Genomic DNA, 19370 nt, shown 5'->3' on the forward strand with positions numbered 1-19370 from the left:
TTACTTCTCCCAAGTCAAAATTATCACAAATTTGTGATAAAGTGTGACAGCAATAAGTTATAAAAAGTAGAGGATTTTACAGGAGAAAATACCTTATTGGACGGAAATATCAAATAAGAATTTGTCATCACATATACAATTATATGAAAGCTTTAAGTAAAGCAGCATTTCTCTTGGCCCTATTTATGAACACGTTTGAACTAGGGCCCACAATTACAGAGAGGACATATCAAATAGCACTTGCAAGCTCATAGGCAATTCTAATTTTTTCAGGTTGTTTTTGTTCTACGTTCCGTGAGCTGCAACTATGTGGTCTTATTGATACTGTAATATACAATGTTTCCATAATAAACTCACTGAAGTGCTTCCATAATAATTAAACATAAGGAAATCCTTCACTACATCGACACAGAATGTTAAGTTTTAAGACATGTCGAAGCAAAAAAAATTCTTGAACTACTATATATTATTCAAAATTTAGCAAAAAATCAGCAATTTAGATTTGAACATTTTCCTTCAGGTCCTGACATGATTAGTTTTACACATTTAGCACCAATAAAACTATTTAAGGAAAAATATTCTGTAGGCAGGGATAACTACTCAAGTTTGTTTATATACAAATGCACCTAACAATAGATCTTAATAACCTGAGTGGTGGTGGTGGTGGTGGTGGTGGTGGTGGTGGTGGTGGTGTCAAAACTCAATTCTATAGAGTAATGGAGGCTTAACCTGTAAGTCTTTTCAACACAGTTGCCAACTACGATTTTTCTAGCTTTTTTAAAAACGACATTTGGCCATATCAAGCTTTATGGACCCTTAAAACTGTGTCAGAGGAAAACATTTGACTATGATTCAATAATATACAATTATTCTTATAAAACAGAACATTGCTAATAGATTTTTTTATGTTTCTCCTGTTCCATAGTGTTTATGGTAATTCTTTTAGCCTGTACACTTAGTGAGCAAGGTGACTCAAATCTGATGTTTGAAACATTTTTATTCCACCTGTCTACCCTGGGTCTTTTAACACAATATTGTTAACATTTGTTTCCCAAATGGCTACACATTAAGCATCTTTCTTTACTTTAACCCTGCACATCAGTAGATCAATACTACTCATAAAACAGGCTGTTTCAGTTTGCACGCGCGCGCCTTTCTCGAACGCGCGCCTGGAGAGCTTCGTAGGCCGAGATGTCATCGCTTACAGAACCTACCATGTTACTGAGAACGCAAATAAAGACTTTGGCAAATCAACGTACATGTCACCCTCCCCCTTTACTTTATATACTCGTAATAGACGTAAGCTATCATCTAAGGAAACTGTATTTATTTGGATTAAAGGCAAAGGTACTTGTGAATATGTTAAATTTGTTGGTGATTGTACTTTGTATTTTCATAAATAAAGTCATTGATTTACAAGACCAATTGATCTGTAGCGTAGCCCAACACGAGGTTAGGTTGGGAGTTTTTTTTTTTTGGAATGCCTCATTATAGACGATATCGTCGACGCTCACGACAGACAATATATAAAACTATTGAAGACGTTGAAATGATAACATCTGCTGCAGACACACGTGTGCGCACACACACACACACACACACACACACACACACACACACACACACACACACACACACACACACCTTAATTTCATTTTCAATGTTTAAACTTGATCAGATTTCTGAGACAAGAATTATAAAGCCTAATGACATAGCTATGCAGCACAACATGGCTGAACAAAAATTTTCAATTGAAGACACATTCAGAATAATTTTTTGACATTCACTATGCAAGATATATTCCTGTACAGAATTAGGTGACAAAAATTAAGAAGTGCACTGCCACTGATGTGATAATGAGGCTTTCATTGTTGTACTTGTGCAGACTGTAAGTGCTCTCCTCGCATTGTCCTGTGGGATACTATTTTTTGACATTTTGCAGAAAAGTATCATCAGTACTCTTAGTCCATATGAGATGAGTACGTGAGCCACAGCACTTCAGACACAAGGAGCAGTGCAGTTAACACCACGAGTGCCAGGAGCATCAATAAGACTAAGCCTGAGATACACCACAAGAGGAAATATCAGGAATTCCAATGCAAGCATAGCATAAAGATGGTACACAAACTGACAAAAAGATAGAACTACTCACAGCATAGGGATTTTTTAGGAATACCACAGAACTGTGGAAAATTACAATTCAATGACAGGTTCGCTGAAATAATCGGCACTGGTGGCTGTGATTCAGCATGACATATCACTAAAAAAATAAAAATTGATGGCACACGTAGGATATGCCATCAAGAGCTGTCAAACCTTCTATACAGAGAATCTATTGAGACACACAAGCTTCGCAACAGCTCTGCAAAGAAAGAGGACTTGCTGATAAAAGCAAGAAACCACACCAGCAACTGCCAGGAAAGGACCTACAGTCAATGATGCTGTGGCTACGTGTAACCGATGGGTACAAGATCAATTCCAGTCTGCTACCTGTAGGGTGGAATGAATATTTAAATACTGCCACAGTGTAAAATTCACTCTCTAAATATCGCCAGACATTTGCCATGCTGCATGCTGCTACAATACCACTGCATGATATGGTGAGACACTCATCTGCAACGCAAATGTGTGAGCATAGATTTTATGCCAATATTTTAAATTTTCTGTATTCTAAGTACAAACACATACAAGAGGCCTCAGTGAAATGAAATTTGGCAAGTGCAGACTTTGTAAGTGAAAATTTGAAGGGGAATATAAGATACAAAAGGTGATAACATAATGCAATCATAAGTTATTTGTGGACAGCTTAATGGGTTAACATTAAAGGAGAAACAAATAACTTATATGAAGACTCAAGAGCACTTAATTCAATGATTTGAACACTAAAACTATGACACCTTTCTCGAACATGCTGTTGAAGAATTCAGAGGTCAACATGAAAATCAATTACAATTGTCAACTGTTAGTTTCTTATGATACATGAATGGAGTCTAAGAGTGAACTATCTCAAAGATCATGTCTATCAAAGAAATGTGCCTGCACTCAAATTCAGAAATGGTGCTAATTTGCTCATAAAATATTCACACAAGATGCCTAGTTAATGAAGTTCACATAAATAACAAATAAAAAAAGTCAGTTTTGGAAATAGTTTCAGTTATGTTACTTTGAACGTCTACTCCTGTTAGTGACTAGCTACAATATGCCTTTCCTACAAGACACCCCCCGTACAGAGGAAATGAAAGAAGAGAGAATATGTGTAAGAGTAAAATCTGAAGTACTTTTGCAGAAGATACAAGAAAGCTAAAATGGAATTGGATCTGGTTACATTGGCCTTTAAGAGTACTGTATGGCATATTGGAAACATCTTTCATTTTTTTGGAAATTAACAACTGAAATAAAAGTATTAACCACAGCATAAAAGACCACATTCAGTTGGATTACAAAAATGAAAACAAAAAGCTCATATTGTTCTCCAATGTAGTGTAAACTAATATCATAATATCAAAAGTGGTCATCTAAACTGTTTGCAACAATTGTGTATATTTTAAACTTAGTCCAATATAAAATTTCCCATTTGTATTACATTTAACAAGAAGTTTTACAAAGTGTTTTGTAGCATTATCAAATTATGTACATAGTACAAAGATCAGGTAACTACTAGCTGTTTGCTAAAACAGATTTTCAGGTTGTCAGCCATAAATGGAGTCAGAAATACAAATACCTCTTATTATGATTACATATGGGAATTCTTGAAAGTCAAACACACATGCTATGAATAAAATCTGTTCACAGAAACTCTGTATTAAAGTTGTGCAGTGTTAGCAACAAATCATCTTGTTAATACACTACTCCAGTTTCCACCTGGAGATGGAAGTATAGAATGAAATTCTTTAGCGATAGTACAAGCAATATTAAAAATAAATAAATAAAATAAAACTGTACTACTTGTAATCTTTTTTAAAAAATGTGTTGTCTAGGAGGCAACATCACAAAACTTTTGAAGTATAGTTTTGAAAGTCTCCTGCCAGTTATCTTCCATGTAGTGTCTGTGCAAAACATTTTAAACTACACTCATTAAACAAGAAATAAATAAATACAACATTTGCTAAAGCAATCATTGCACACATACTTGATGATGAATATATATATAAACAAACAAGGAAACAATTTTTTTGAAACAGTAGGTGCAATAAAACTTCACACAAAACAACAAATTATAAGTGACTAAGATTATGAGTCAGTATCATTTACAAAATATATCACAGTCAACAGTCATATAGTAACAACAATTATATATTAAGATATCAGGCCAGCTTGATTTTCATTTTGGATGCTGGTATTAACAAAGCCATCTGTTTGTTCTTCAGAAGTCAGTGAACTGTATGGTGGTGCCGCACCTGAAATGACAATCATGTTCTTTTGTCAGAACAGGTGTTTTTCTTTAAATTGTGTAATTAATCACTAACTTGGTAACACTCTCTCAATATAGAACAACATGAGTGACAACTTAATGATACTGATACCAAATAAGTAAAATAAATAAAATGCTCTCTGCCTCCAGAAAAAACAGCAAATCTGATGACTCAATGCCATATGGTAACGATGTATAATTCCATTGAATAGAATTACCAGATCAATAGCAAATAAGAGAGAAAGCAATAACTTTATGAGGGAATATATTACTAAGAATTCAAACTAGATGAATTGTATTGTGGATCTTTTAAATTCATGATATTAGCTACAAAACAACAGACAACTGCTGTGACTTAAAAACAGTAAATTAACCAGTTCTGCATATTTTATTTTACCTATATTCAACAGTACGTCAGCTAGAGATAAATTTTCACTCTAATTAAACAGTTAAGGGACTGTGCTATATTCAGTGCTGATACCCACAAGCTCTTGCAGTTCCGATTCAGGACAAGCATGCAGGTTAGGTCTGCCTTCCAATAAGCTCTTTATTGTCAAATGCTTGTTCGCCTTGGAAAGGAAAAAAAGAGCTTCGCAGTTTTACTTGCTTCAGATTATAGAAGAAATAGTAACACGCATGCCTTTCTCAGACAGCTCACTGCAACCCCCTTTTTGCTGAGAAAACTACAAAAAAAAAAAAAAAAAAAAAAATGGCTCTGAGCACTATGGGACTCAACATCTTAGGTCATAAGTCCCCTAGAACTTAGAACGACTTAAACCTAACTAACCTAAGGACATCACACACACCCATGCCCGAGGCAGGGTTTGAACCTGTGACCGTAGCAGTCCCGCGGTTCCAGACTGCAGCGCCAGAACTGCTAGACCACTGCGGTTGGCAGAAAACTACAATTTATTGAGAAAGACAAATGACTGCCACATTGCATTTCAGTAACAAACAAAAAACTAGTGTCATTTATACAGAGACATTATTTCTGTGGTACATTAAAAAAACTGACTGACTTGTCAGTCACCATCGTATAATACAGAAATCAGATCCACAGTACTCCTGGCAGCACAACAAGGGTCCATTTCTACTGGATTATGTTTCTTGCTCTCTGCTGCCCACCATTCTGTATGCCAAATTGCAGGATAAACCATTGAAGATTGTTGTCCTGTATTTTCTTACTTAATTAGTTATTTGCATGTTCCATGGGTTGAAACTGTAATCTCTTGTTGTGATGGAATGAATCAGCTTGCAATTATAAAATATTATGCCACAGAAAAATATGAGAACATGGTGACCATTTAATGACCGACTTCTACATTATTTATTTATTTATTTATTTATTTACTGTACAATTATTTATGAACGTCATTTAATAAGATCTTAGAAAATACAAGACATGAAGCTCGCAGTATCAAAACAGTTTTCTAGTAGTGAGAATCACACCGCTAGAAGGCAGGTCAAGCTGCAGCCATATCCATCACATGGTTTCATTGTCCCAGTCAATTTAAATAGCAAGCTCATGCTTATTTTGCGTCTTGGAAAAAACTGAGTTTCAAGTAGCGACTAAACACTTCTATTTAAAAGGCATAACACTGAAACAGATCAAATGCGAGTTGGCTAAAGTTCACAGCACATCTGCTCCTGTTTTTGCAACTTTTTACTATTAGGTAAATAAGTTTAAACATGTAACTCTTCAGCCTTTCCCGGCGATCTAATGACATCTTGGGTTGTCGGGTGTTCTGCCGGATATCAGCATTGTTTAAACATGGCCATACATTCACAAAAGATGAACGTCATTGGAGACATCCAGTGGAAATGACCACCCCTGAAATGATTGATAAAATTGACAATACTGTTTCAAGTGACCAACAGATGAAAGTGTGAGAAATAATAGAGGCAACATGCATCTGGCAAAGTACAGTGTATTCAATTTTGGAGGCAGAACTGAGTGTGGAAAAAAAAATCTCGGCAAGATGGATACTGCATTTGATCTCCGTGGAGAATAAATGAAACACTGGTTGATGCTGAGGCTGTTTGGCACTTTTCCACCAAAATCCTGCCAGGTTTTTATGTTGATGCCAAACTGTGGATGAAACAATGATACACTACTACAGTCCAGAGACTAAGGAACAATCAAAACAGTGGGTTTTTGAAGGTGAATGGGCTCTGTAGTAGGCAAAGACAGTGAAATCAGCTGGCAAGTTGATGGCCAAGATTTTTTGGATTGCACATGAAGCCATCTACAGCAGTTACTTGAAAAAGGACCAAACATTAACTGGAGGGTATTAAGTGTCATTACTGCACCAGAAGAGTGAAGAAATCATGGAAAAAGTCTTCATTTCATAAAGGAAAAAATCCTCTTCCATCATGAAAATGCATGAATGCACATCTGGGCAATTTTGAGGGCCAAAATCATGGAATTTAAGTTCAAATTATTGTAACATCCACTCTATTAACTGGATTAGGTTCCTAGTGATAGTAATTGCATTGCAGTAACATAGGTTTTTATTTTTTCTATGCAGATTTTAAATGAACATTACACAAGAAAATAGGGAATTCCTAATGAAAGAGTGCCATGCTGTGAATAAGTACATTTAAAAAAAAATGAAACACAGCCAAACAAATTTAAGATGATTTGTCTGGTAAAATGGATGGTATCTGCCCTTCCTACTCCACTATCAAGAATTGGGCTGCTGCATTTAAAATCATGCATTTCAACATTGAAGATCAAGAGCATCCTGGAAGGCCAATTCAAGTCACAGTTCATTCCATGATCCTGGATGATCACAGGATAACTGCTAAACAGACAGCAGAGACCCTGGGCATGCCCCAAGGAAGTGTGGCTGTATTATTCATGACATTTTGGACACGAGAAAGCTCTCACAATCAAATGCGTTCTCAGATGTCTCTATGCAGACCAAAAGCATGAATGTCAGAGAGTTTTCCAAATTTTGAGAACTCCAAACCACAAAAGTCAGCAGACAAGTTGCTCGCATCCGTCTTTTGGGATCAAGATGGAATCCTACTTACTGACCACTTGCAACGTGATAAAACCATTGCGGCAAAGTACTACGTTAAACTTCTTGACAAACTGAAGCAACAACTGGGCTCCACAAATATCGAAGAAAGCTGAAAAAAGGAATCTTGTTTCTGCAAAGACAATGCTGCTCCTCACAAGGTGGCCATCATGCACAAAAAACTGGCAGACACTCACTTTTAAATCCTAAAACATACACCCCACTCACTTCACTTGGTCCCTTAGAACTATTATGTTTCCTAAACCTCAAGAAACATCAAAGGCAGATTTCTGAACATTGAGGAAGCCTGAAAGACTGCTGACGATTGGTTTGTAGCAGCATCAATATTTTTTATCAATTTTTTTAACAGATAGGTAAAAGAAACTGGAACAAAGATGCCTAAATTTTTTGAGCTCAAGGGGGAATATGCTGAATAAATAAACTTCTTCAAATCCAAAATGGCATTTTTTCTTTATAAAATCAAAAATTTATCAGCATCCCTCATGTTTCTGATCAGAAGTGAACAGTAGCTAGTTATTTACGTGTTTTTTTAGTGGTGTTATATATTTTTGGTGTAAGAGTTTGCAACCTTTCAGTTTTTTTTGTTGAGAGTTCAATTTCCTGGGTGGGGGTAATGTTATCTATAGTTAAGACAATACCTGATTAATGATGGATAGGGACAGCACCTGTTATGTGCAGATATTGGGGAAATTGGCCACTGTCTGTGAACAGCCAGAGGCTGTGTTGGCCATGGTTGACAGGCTTCACGTTGCTGCCCTGGGCTACAGTAGTGTTGGGGCATCCAAGACTAATGCTTTGACACCTCTGTAGCCTGTAGCGTCACCTGGGATCCCTGATGCTGCCACATGTTCCAATCCACAAGTGAAATGACACGTGATGGTGACTGGCAAACAGTGGCAGGGTCATGAATCTCTGGGCAGAATGTAAAAGAGTGAATCGGCTGCACGGCTGTCCCCATACGTCTTAAAATCGGGTTTGAGGTACAGCTGCTGCTGAAACTATGCTGGAACCAGCATTAAATGCCTCACCTGTTGGGACTGTGGCTGATCTCCCCGAGAAGTCCAGATAAGTGAGGAGGGTGGGATTGCTTGTCAGTGAGAGCTCCAATGTTAGGCGGGAGATGCAGCCCCTCACTAAAATAGTGCGCAGGTCGGAGATGAAGGCCAACGCCCACTGTTTGCCTGCTGAGGGGTCTCAATCAAGATGTGAAGGATGCTCTGCTAGCAGTGACTAGGCACATTTGGTGCACTTGGCTGCAAACTGTGGCTCATCTAGGCACAAATGATGCACGAGATCTGCTGCCTGGGTTCAGAGGCCATTCTCAGTTCCTACAGGCTGCTGGCTGATTTGGTGAACAGCTAGCAACAACCACAGGATGGACACAGAGCTATTGTTTTGCAGAAACATTCCCAGAACCTATTGTGGTCATCTGGTTTGGAGCAGAGTAGGAGTGTAACATATAGACTCAGACGATTCTTTGACTATCAGATACAAATTCCTCAACCTCCACTAGTAGCTGGAGGAATTTAGGGTTCCCTTCTTGGTCAGGCATATGCTACACACAGCAGCTATTAGGGTACTGGAGTACATCAATAGGCCCTATAAGATATCTTCCAAATTCAGACAGAGTAGCATTTGTCAAAGCAGATTGGAGAATGAAAATGTTAATATGAGTATTACTGAGTCGCAGATAGGCACAACAACAAGACTGTCACAATACACGTGCACAGTGGAAGTATGAAATATAGACTCAGACGATTCTTTGTGCACGCGCGCACACAGAACTGCAGTCTCAGGCAACTGACACCACACTGCCAGTTGCCTGAGACTGCAGTTGCGTATGTGAGTTGCATGTGTGTGTGTGTGTGTGTGTGTGTGTGTGTGTGTGTGTGTGTGTGTGTGTGTGTACAAAGGCCAATGGCCAAAAGTGCTTTAATTGTGAGTCTTTTTGTTGTGCCTATCTGCAACATCTCCACTATATGGTGAATAGCAACTTTCCTTTTCATAATATTTTTACAATCCATCCTGTATTTTCCATTGTTTGATTAATTTAGTATTAATTAATTGCCAGAGCATCTATGGATAGGTCTCAAAACTAATCTTTCATAAATGGTAGCAATGCCCCAATGTACTAAGGACAGAAAGCTGGCTGAAACCACTTGTCAATAGCAATGAAATTCTAAATTCTGGTTGGAAAGTATAATGAAAATATAGGTTGAACACTGATGGTGGTGGTGTGTTTATAGCCATAAAAAATACGATAATGTATAATGAGATTAGTTCAGATCCCAAATGAGAATAATTTGGGTGAACAAATGTTAAAGGTGGCACAAACACGGTCATTGGATGCTTTTATAGGCCCCCCCATCTCAGCAGTAGTAGTGGCAGAAAAGTCACAAAGTAACTTTGATAATATTTTGAGTGAATTTCCTAGTCACGTTATAGTTTTGGGTGGACATTTTAACTTGCCTGTTATAGACTGGGAGACTTAAATGGTTAGGATGGCCAGCAGAGACAAAGAATCATGTAAAATTGGCTTAAGTGCTTTATCTGAAAACTATCTTTAGCAGATAAGCAGGGAACTTACTTATAAAAGTGACATCTTAGACCTGCTGGTGACAAATGGATGAGAGCTTTTTGAGCCAGATAGTGCAGAACAGGGAATCTGTGACAATTAGGCCAACATATCATCACTGAGTATGGCTGTAAATATAAATCAAAGAAAGGCAGAAAGATCTTTCTAGTTAGCTAGAGCAACGAGAAAAATTTCAGATTAACTGAGCGATCAGCACAAAAATTTCATCTCCAGCACTAACAGCATTGAATATCAATAGATAAAGATCAAGCACATCACATCATAAAATATGCTTTATGACAGGTATGTGCCAACCAAAGGTGTGAGTGATGGAAAAGAACTGCCATGGTTTGACAGCCATGTTAGAAAACTGCTAAGAAAGCAAAAAGAGTGCCCCAATAAATGAAAGTCGAGAGGGTTGAGGTCAGGAGAGCGTGGAGACCACGGAATTGGTCCGCCTCTACCAATCCATCGGTCACCGAATCTGTTGTTGAGAAGCGTACGAACACTTCGACTGAAATGTGCAGGAGCTCCATCGTGCATGAACCACATGTTGTGTCGTACTTGTAAAGGCACATGTTCTAGCAGCACAGGTAGAGTATCCTGTATGAAATCATGATAATGTGCTCCATTGAGCGTAGGTGGAAGAACATGGGGCCCAATCAAGACATCACCAACAATGCCTGCCCAAACGTTCACAGAAAATCTGTATTGATGACGTGATTGCACAATTGCAAGCGGATTCTCGTCAGCCCACACGTTGATTGTGAAAATTTACAATTTTATCACACTGGAATGAAGCCTCATCCGTAAAGAGAACATTTGCACTGAAATGAGGATTGACACATTGTTAGATGAACCATTCGCAGAAGTGTACCCGTGGAGGCCAATCAGCTGCTGATAGTGCCTGCACTCGCTGTACATGGTACGGAAACAACTGGTTCTCCCGTATCACTCTCCATACAGTGACGTGGTCAACGTTACCTTGTACTGCAGTAACTTCTCTGACACTGACATTAGGGTTATCGTCAACTTTACGAAGAATTGCCTCATCCATTGCAGGTGTCCTCATCGTTCTAGGTCTTCCCCAGTCCCGAGTCATAGGCTGGAATGTTCTGTGCTCCCTAAGACGCCGATCAATTGCTTCGAACGTCTTCCTGTCGGGACAGCTTCGTTCTGGAAATCTGTCTCGATACAAACGTACCACGCCACGGCTATTGCCCCGTGCTAATCCATACATCAAATGGGCATCTGCCAACTCCGCATTTGTAAACATTGCACTGACTGCAAAACCACGTTTGTGATGAACACTAACCTGTTGATGCTACGTACTGATTTGCTTGATGCTAGTACTGTAGAGCAATGAGTCGCATGTCAACACAAGCACCGAAGTCAACATTACCTTCCTTCAATAGCGCCAACTGGTGGTGAATCGAGGAAGTACAGTACATACTGACGAAACTAAAATGAGCTCTAATACGGAAATTAAGCGTCTTTTCTTTATTTGTGTGTGAGGAATGTTTCCTGAAAGTTTGGCTGCACCTTTTGTAACACCCTGTATAGACAAGTCATGACAGTAGAATATTGTAGCAAATGTAGGAAGACCTGCAAAGGGCCAATGCTCTGTGCAGGGAGTGACAACTGGCCTTAAATGTAAACAAATTTAAGGTATTGCAAACACATAGGAAGAAAGACCCTTTACTGTACAATTACACATTTTCAGAACAATGAATGGAACCAGGTGCTTCCATAAAATATTTTGGAACTACTTTAACATCTAAGAGCTACTACAAATGGAACAACCACATACATTTATATCACGAGTAAGGCAGATGCCAGAAGATTCAAAGTCCTCAAGAAATGCAGTCCATCAATCGAGGAAGTAGCTTGCAAAACTCTCTCTCAACCGATATGTGAATATCACTCATGGGTATGGGATCTGCACCAGATAGGACTGACATAGGAAATTGAGAAGCTCCAAAGAAGAGTACCACATCTTGTTACAGGGTCTCTTAGTAAGCACGAAAGAATCACAGAGATGATCAACCACCTCCAATGGCAGACACTGCAAGATACTCAGTCTGCATCATTGTGTGGTTTATTGTTGAAGTTCCAGGAGTACGTTCCTGGAAGAGCCAACAAATATATTGCTTTCTTTTACATATATCTTGTGAAAAGACCATGAGGAAAACATTAGAGATAGATGAGCCCACTTTGAGGCTTACCAGCAATCTTTCTTCCCACAAACTATTTGGGACTGTAGCATGAAAGTGGGGAAGTGACAATGGTACAGAGAGTACCCTCTGTAACAGACTTGTTGAGTATGGGTGGGGATTTAGATGCAGAATTGTGCACTCCCAAATTAGTTTAGTCCAATATTCATTTTATCAAAATGTATTAATGGGGTCATTGAAACAGGAACAATAACTAATAATCCGGCAGCAGCTGAGTAGCACTAATGCATGGACAAAGCAGATAGCATGGGGCATGGTGGTATGTGAGTCACTGCTGAAGTATTGGTTATTCTTTATGTTTTACTGTCCCTGTTAATACATATTGATAAAACTAATATTGCACCAGACTAATTCAGAACTGCTCTATCAAATGGGAATATACAATTCCTCTTTAAAACCAGTTTTATGTATAATAGGAAACAAACTGACACACTCTTTTCTTGAAACACCAGAGAAAATGTGCATAGTGACTTAGGGGAGAGACCCTGTGCATACAATTATTATACAAATATAAATACAATAAATATCCACTATTTTTTCTGACAAGTGTCAACCCTTATTTTAAATTCTGTTTTTAAATTACTTATGATGACATAGGCTGCATGTTAGTGATGGGTGCATAATAAAAACAATTAAATACTCCTGTTAGCATATAAAAGCAATACCATGGGGGATTAACAACCTTCAAGTAAATTATAAAGTTTTAAAAGTTTTTGGAAAGAACACACAATGGACAAATATAGTAACAGCTGTCTGCAGCACATATGCTCATTTTACCTCTTCCTGACCTGATTTATCCACTGCAAATTCACTCCTATGTACTCAAATCCTGATTTTTTTATTGGATCAGCTGAAAGTGATACGTGGATGGAGTTTACCACCTCCATCTTTTTAATCTTTGCTAATAATATTCTGTCCATTCCATTCACAAGAAGACTGATCCTGCTCCCTGCAGTTTCTATGTTTTTGCTCATTTGTACTGGTTATGTCACTGACCTGGATTATATGCCTGTATTGCCATGTGCCAACTGAGTGGCATTCTTATTCTCCATTTGAAACTCACTGATATTATTGTGGAACATTTCCCTCATTTTCTTATCTAGCAAAAACTGAAATAAATCTGGTAATAAAACATCATCCTAGCCTCTGTTCGACGATGTTACTAAAGCTATCCCCAAGATTCACTTTGTCCACTTTTTTACACAGATGTAGTAGCTAGATTCATTACAACAACAAAAATAATCAGTTTTTGAAAATGTAATATAAGTGGATAGATAAAAGATCTACTCATCTCCTGCCACCAGTTGGCGAGTAGGTTTTTACTTATCCAATTACATTATAACTTCTCAGATATTTTGAATTGGGTCAGACAGTTCAGTGGGCCCTCCTGATGAATAATCATAAATCACCTCTAATCTTGCCAAAGGCCCACAAATTTTTGTCGAGTTTGCATGACATTTTGGTGAGGTATCTAATATGATAGGTGTGGATAATTGTTTCCAGAAACCACAATGAGTTTGACTGATTCTTTCTTCACAGATTGCATTTTATAAAATATACAGTTGGGCATCATCTTATAGTGGGTTTTGACAAGAGCTGTTCCTCAATAGTAAGTGCATTCGATTTTACTGTCATCTTTGTAAATCACATAATTACAGCTTTTTTCCTGTTCAATAACTGTTTATTAATTGAGCATTTGCCCTCATTCTTGAATAACCAATTACTCGTAATGACATCAAAAAATATACATACTTTATATCTGAAAAGAGAGATGATGAGACTTACCAAACAAAAGCGCTGGCAGGTCGATAGACACACAAACAATATATTTGGCATCACCCCCAAAGGCCTCACACTTGAAGTTCCCATCTTTCTTTGTGTGTCTATCGACCTGCCAGCGCTTTTGTTAGGTAAGTCTCATTATCTTTCTTTTTAGATATATTTTTCCCACATGGAATGTTTCCCTCTATAATATACATACTTTAATCTTCTTGATTACTAGTCTGTTTCTTATAATAATATAAGCTACAAATTTAACAATAATATATTTTTAGATGTCTATGACACTTATTCCAAAATTAGCACTTGTGTATTTCTCAGTATGCAGTTTAAAATAGCTTTTTAATTGTACACATCTGCAATAACAAAAGTATAAAAAAATCTTGTACTTCTTGAGTATACAAAAAAGTGTGTTACCAAAATTACATAAAACACGATATGTAATAAGAACACTCATAGCAATAATATCAGTAGAAACAGTGACAAAATTTTGTTCCAGCAGTGGTCACTGCTTAACTTACCATCCTTTCTTCTCCCTATCTGGAATGGCATCAGGGTCACTAAAGCAACAACACCAAATAAAGCTGCACCGCCACACACATATGTCATTACATCTCGGTAGTACCCAACACACAGTGTGCCACATTTCCTGAAACAAATTATATTTTTTCTATCGGGTAGTTTCCTTAAAAACATTCGAAACAACCAAGTTCATTTAAGATATAGAATACATTAAAATTGTAGGACTACACTTTTATCCTAGACATCACAACAGGAAACATTTAGATCAATGCAATTTTTCTAATATTATTCCAGGCAGTAGAGTCCATCTGTAAATGTGTAAAATGTGATTTCTTAGTCTCATTATATACATTGTACAGATCATCCAAGCTATGATTCTCAGAGGTTTGCAAAATCAAATACTACAGTATAAAGTTACATATTGCTATCTAAATGTCTTCTATCCTCAAATTCCTATGTGGAAATCAAGGAGGGGCGTGTGGTATGGAGGGGGTGCCGTATCGTAAGTTTTATCATTCCTGAACCATCTTTGTGGTTAACTATACAGTTCTGATAATAAAAAGGACATTTTCCATCTTTTTTAGCCCTTGCACTCTTTCACCCAACTGATGATGCCATTCATTGTTATATCCTCTGAAGGCTGATAAAAAAACAATTACCTGTTTTGCTTCTCGGCGAACATTGTCCAGAGGTCTTTGGTGGTTGGTGGTGGTTAGTGTTTAACGTCCCGTCGACAACGAGGTCATTAGAGACGGAGCGCAAGCTCGGGTTAGGGAAGGAAATCGGCCGTGCCCTTTCAAAGGAACCATCCCGGCATTTGCCTGAAACGATTTAGGGAAATCACGGAAAACCTAAATCAGGATGGCTGAAGACGGGATTGAACCGTCGTCCTCCCGAATGCGAGTCCAGTGTGCTAACCACTGCGCCACCTCGCTCGGTCCAGAGGTCTTTCCAGCAGACCTAAGTGTCCTTGCCTTTTGTTACAGAAGTACTTCTACCAATGCTTTGATTACTATTAAGTTTCCACCATTAAGAAGTACTAACTCTTCTGATCTACAGTACAAGCCAGTACACAAATTATGTTATTTTTAGCATGTTTATTGAGCAGGCACAAAAGTGCTCTTATTTACACACACATGGAATATTCCAGCAAATTGCAGCATTCCATAAATAACCAAGTCCCAGAAATTACCAATATTAGATAAATGCAAATGATGGGAATCCAATCAGTGATCCATATATTGTTATTCAGTGACTGAAACCACTACACCACAGAATACATATACGAGGGTTGCCCAGTAAATAATGCCCCATATTTTTTTTTTCCGAAATAAAAAATATTAGAAATGTGACACTTTAGGTGCGAGTTATTTGAAGTTTCCCGCGTGTGTACGCAAAGTTTCAATTTCCTCCGACAGAGAGCGGTGGTGTAGGAATGTTCTAAAATGGCGTCTGCAGGTGACATCCGTCATAAACAACGTGCAGTGATTGAATTTCTCGTAGCAGAGGAAGAAACCATGGGCAATATTCATAAACGCTTGTGCAAAGTCTACGGAACATCTGCAGTCGATAGGAGTACTGTTGGTCGCTGGGCACAGAGGGTGAAAGCATCAGAGGGTGGTGCTGCGGAGCTCCGAGATTTGCCGCGGTCGGGAAGGCCTCCCACGGCTGTCACGCCTGACATGTTGCAGCGGGCTGATGTTCTCATTCGACGGGATCGACGCATTACGACTCGACAATTGGCACTGGAGTTGTCAGTAAGCAAAGGAAGTGTGGATGTGATTATCAATCAGCTTGGATACTCAAAAGTGTGTGCATGATAACGCTCGTCCTCACACAAGTTTGAGGACTTGTGAACACATCGCGAAACTGGGTTGGATAGTGTTACCCCATCCACCCTACAGCCCCGATTTGGCTCCTTCAGACTTTCACTTGTTTGGGCCAATGAAGAATTTCATTCGTAGAAGACGTTTTGCCGATGACGAAGAAGTGATTCACGAAGTGACAACCTGGCTCCGTAGGCAGAGTACAGATTTTTACCGGCAGGGAATACACGCTCTTGTGTCTCGCTGGAAAAAGGCCGTCGAACTTGAAGGAGATTATGTGGAAAAATAAAGCAAGTAGACAAAACATCAGTCTTTCACATATGTAAATTTGATTGTTGTGGAATAAATACTTCTGGAGAAAAAAAAATATGGGGCATTATTTACTGGGCAACCCTCGTAGTATATGGCAATACTGCAACAGGGATCTTCTCCTACTTGAAGGAATCTGGTTGTGTCACAAACAACATTCTGAGAAGAACGTTACGTTTCCAGATACATGGTTCAGTACATAAGCTACACCCCCCCCCCCCCCCCCCCAAAGTATTTTGAGTTTTGCTGTTTGTTACTTCTCTCACAAATTCCTCTGTCCTATTGAAGCTGTTATGGAGAAACAAATGATCTTTCATTAGAAAATCCATCTGCTACCAGTCAGAAATTTTATTTCAATGAGTGAAAAGTATTAGTTTAACGAGTTGTAATCTCCCCACGGAAATTTACCCTCTACCACGCAATAATTAATAATGGTCAACCAAATCATCCACATTTATTCACTTTTGGAAAGTATCTGATCGGATTTCTAGTAATATATGCGCCAACAGCTCGTCGACGCCAAGGTATTTTTCTAGTAAGATTATTCTTTGGAATAACAGAGATACATAGATGTATTCTCCATGGTTATTATAAAGGGAGAGGAGTACAGCTTCGGAAGTATCTGTTGGAAGATTGTCGGGTTGCTAAAAGAGACATATTTGCTCTTCTTCTCGCTAAAGCGAGCTATTAAAGTTTGTGCCACTAGCGGGTTATTGGTGGATAGAGAAAAACGGTAAACGAAAATTAAGTAAGACTTGGAATCAACAGAAAACGGAACATGTAATGGAGATGGATTGAATATACTATTTTCCTCAGAAATAAGGTTTGTGACCCTTTTATTCTAGAGTGAATGACGAATGAGTTCTCTGTCTGAATCATTGATGATTGCCTTGGCCCTGTAATTAGTGGGGAAGTTTCAGTTGTGACGAAGAGAGCCTGCAGTCACCGAGTTTTGATAAAATCATCCAAAAAGGCTTCGTCCACATCTGAAATTCTAAATCTGTCGTAAAAAATGAACGAATTGTTCAAACTATCGATTTTTCCCAACTGAATGCAGCGCTTAACAATAATAACAAATGTAAAGATCTTTTCCAGCAAACCAGCCGCTGAATATTAAGACGAAGGGCTCCACCAGAGATTCTATTGGGCTGATTCCACGTAAATGAAATAATATATTTAAAACTGTACACAGATAAAGGAGAGAGAGAGAGAGAGAGAGAGAGAGAGAGAGAGAGAGAATGAAATTCGAGAAAATACTCAGAATCCTCCATTAGCATAATTGTTTGCCTGTCTTATCACGGATCAGCCTCAAGATAAAACAGGAGGCCCTAACTGTATTGTACCGATTTGTGTGTGAGAGTGAAGGGATAATAAAGGCGACAGATACACCTCTGTACAGACAAAACATTACAACAAGTTAGCGGCAAGCTGCATTCACATACTTTCATCAATTACAGTAGAATTCATTATAGAGTGTTTCACTCTATGTTCTGTTCCAAAGTTAGATCCATTAGGGGGTAGTGCAGATAAGTTTTCGCTCCTGCGCTTGTGAATATTTATGGTTCTGAAATGGACAGCTGGCAGCAAATTTCATGAGTGAATAAATGTATTGAAGCTTGCAAGATGTACATGTGATTCTATGTGTAATGCAAAGTTACCAAACTTGACAATTATACTAACTGAATATGAGTATGTGAATAAGCAGTACTGGACCAATCATCATACATTCTGATTAGTGTATATATTCTATAGAACAGTGTCAGATGCACCTTGCTGGCACTATGTTATTTGTCCCATCCCCTCCTACACACTTTAGCAGTACTCACAGATGGTGTACACAAGTATTTAGTGTGTAATCACTCATAACACAGTTTACCAGTACCTTTCTGAAGAATCAAAGCCTACCCTTTGCTTTAATCACAACTGTACCTATGTGCTTGGTCCACTTTGTAACTCTACATATTGCTGCTCCCAAAAATTTGCAAGATGTGGTTAATTAATCTCACAGTCTAAGAAAAACACAGATTTCAGAAACAGCACATGATGATCATTGGTTTGTGTGTGGGGCTCTCAAATGCACGGCATTAGTGTCTGTACAAAGTCCCAAGCTTTGTTCTTGTTGTTGTTGTTGTTGTTGTTGTTGTGGTCTTCACAGTCCAGAGACTGGTTTCATGCAGCTCTCCATGCTACTCTATCCTGTGCAAAATTCTTCATCTCCCAGTACCTTCTGCAACCTACATCCTTCTGAATCTGCTTAGTGTATTCATTTCTTGGCCTCCCTCTACAATTTTTACCCTCCACGCTGCCCTCCAATACAAAATTGGTGATCCCTTGATGCCTCAGAACATGTCCTACCAACCAATCCCTTCTTCTTGTCAAGTTGTGCCACAAACTCCTCTTCTCCCCAATTCTATTCAATACCTCCTCATTAGTTATGTGATCTACCCATCTAATCTTCAGCATTCTTCTGTAGCACCACATTTCGAAAGCTTCTATTCTCTTCTTGTTCAAACTATTTATCGTCCATGTTTCACTTCCGTACTTGGCTACACTCCATACAAATACTTTCAGGAACATCTTCCTGACACTTAAATCTATATTTGATGTTAACAAATTTCTCTTCTTCAGAAACGCTTTCCTTGCAATTGCCATTCTACATTTTATATCCTC

The 19370-nt window shown here is 38.4% G+C and overlaps 1 protein-coding gene across 4 annotated transcripts in view; it reads right to left on the minus strand.

The window, feature by feature from the left end:
• Positions 1–2267: 2267 nt before the first annotated feature.
• The window catches only part of LOC126187655 (major facilitator superfamily domain-containing protein 12-like), a 92540-nt gene continuing 75437 nt past the window's right edge, over positions 2268–19370 (minus strand). For all 4 annotated transcript variants that reach the window (XM_049928867.1, XM_049928868.1, XM_049928871.1 and 1 more), the window contains exons 10-11: positions 14565–14692; positions 2268–4397 (exon numbers count right to left, since the gene is read on the minus strand). In XM_049928867.1, the coding sequence (XP_049784824.1) occupies positions 4297–4397; positions 14565–14692 (229 nt within the window). In that variant the 3' untranslated portion in view covers positions 2268–4296. The remainder of the gene's footprint in view (positions 4398–14564; positions 14693–19370) is intronic.

The sequence above is a fragment of the Schistocerca cancellata genome, chromosome 5, assembly GCF_023864275.1.
Source record: "Schistocerca cancellata isolate TAMUIC-IGC-003103 chromosome 5, iqSchCanc2.1, whole genome shotgun sequence".
In the NCBI taxonomy this organism is placed as follows: domain Eukaryota; kingdom Metazoa; phylum Arthropoda; class Insecta; order Orthoptera; family Acrididae; genus Schistocerca; species Schistocerca cancellata.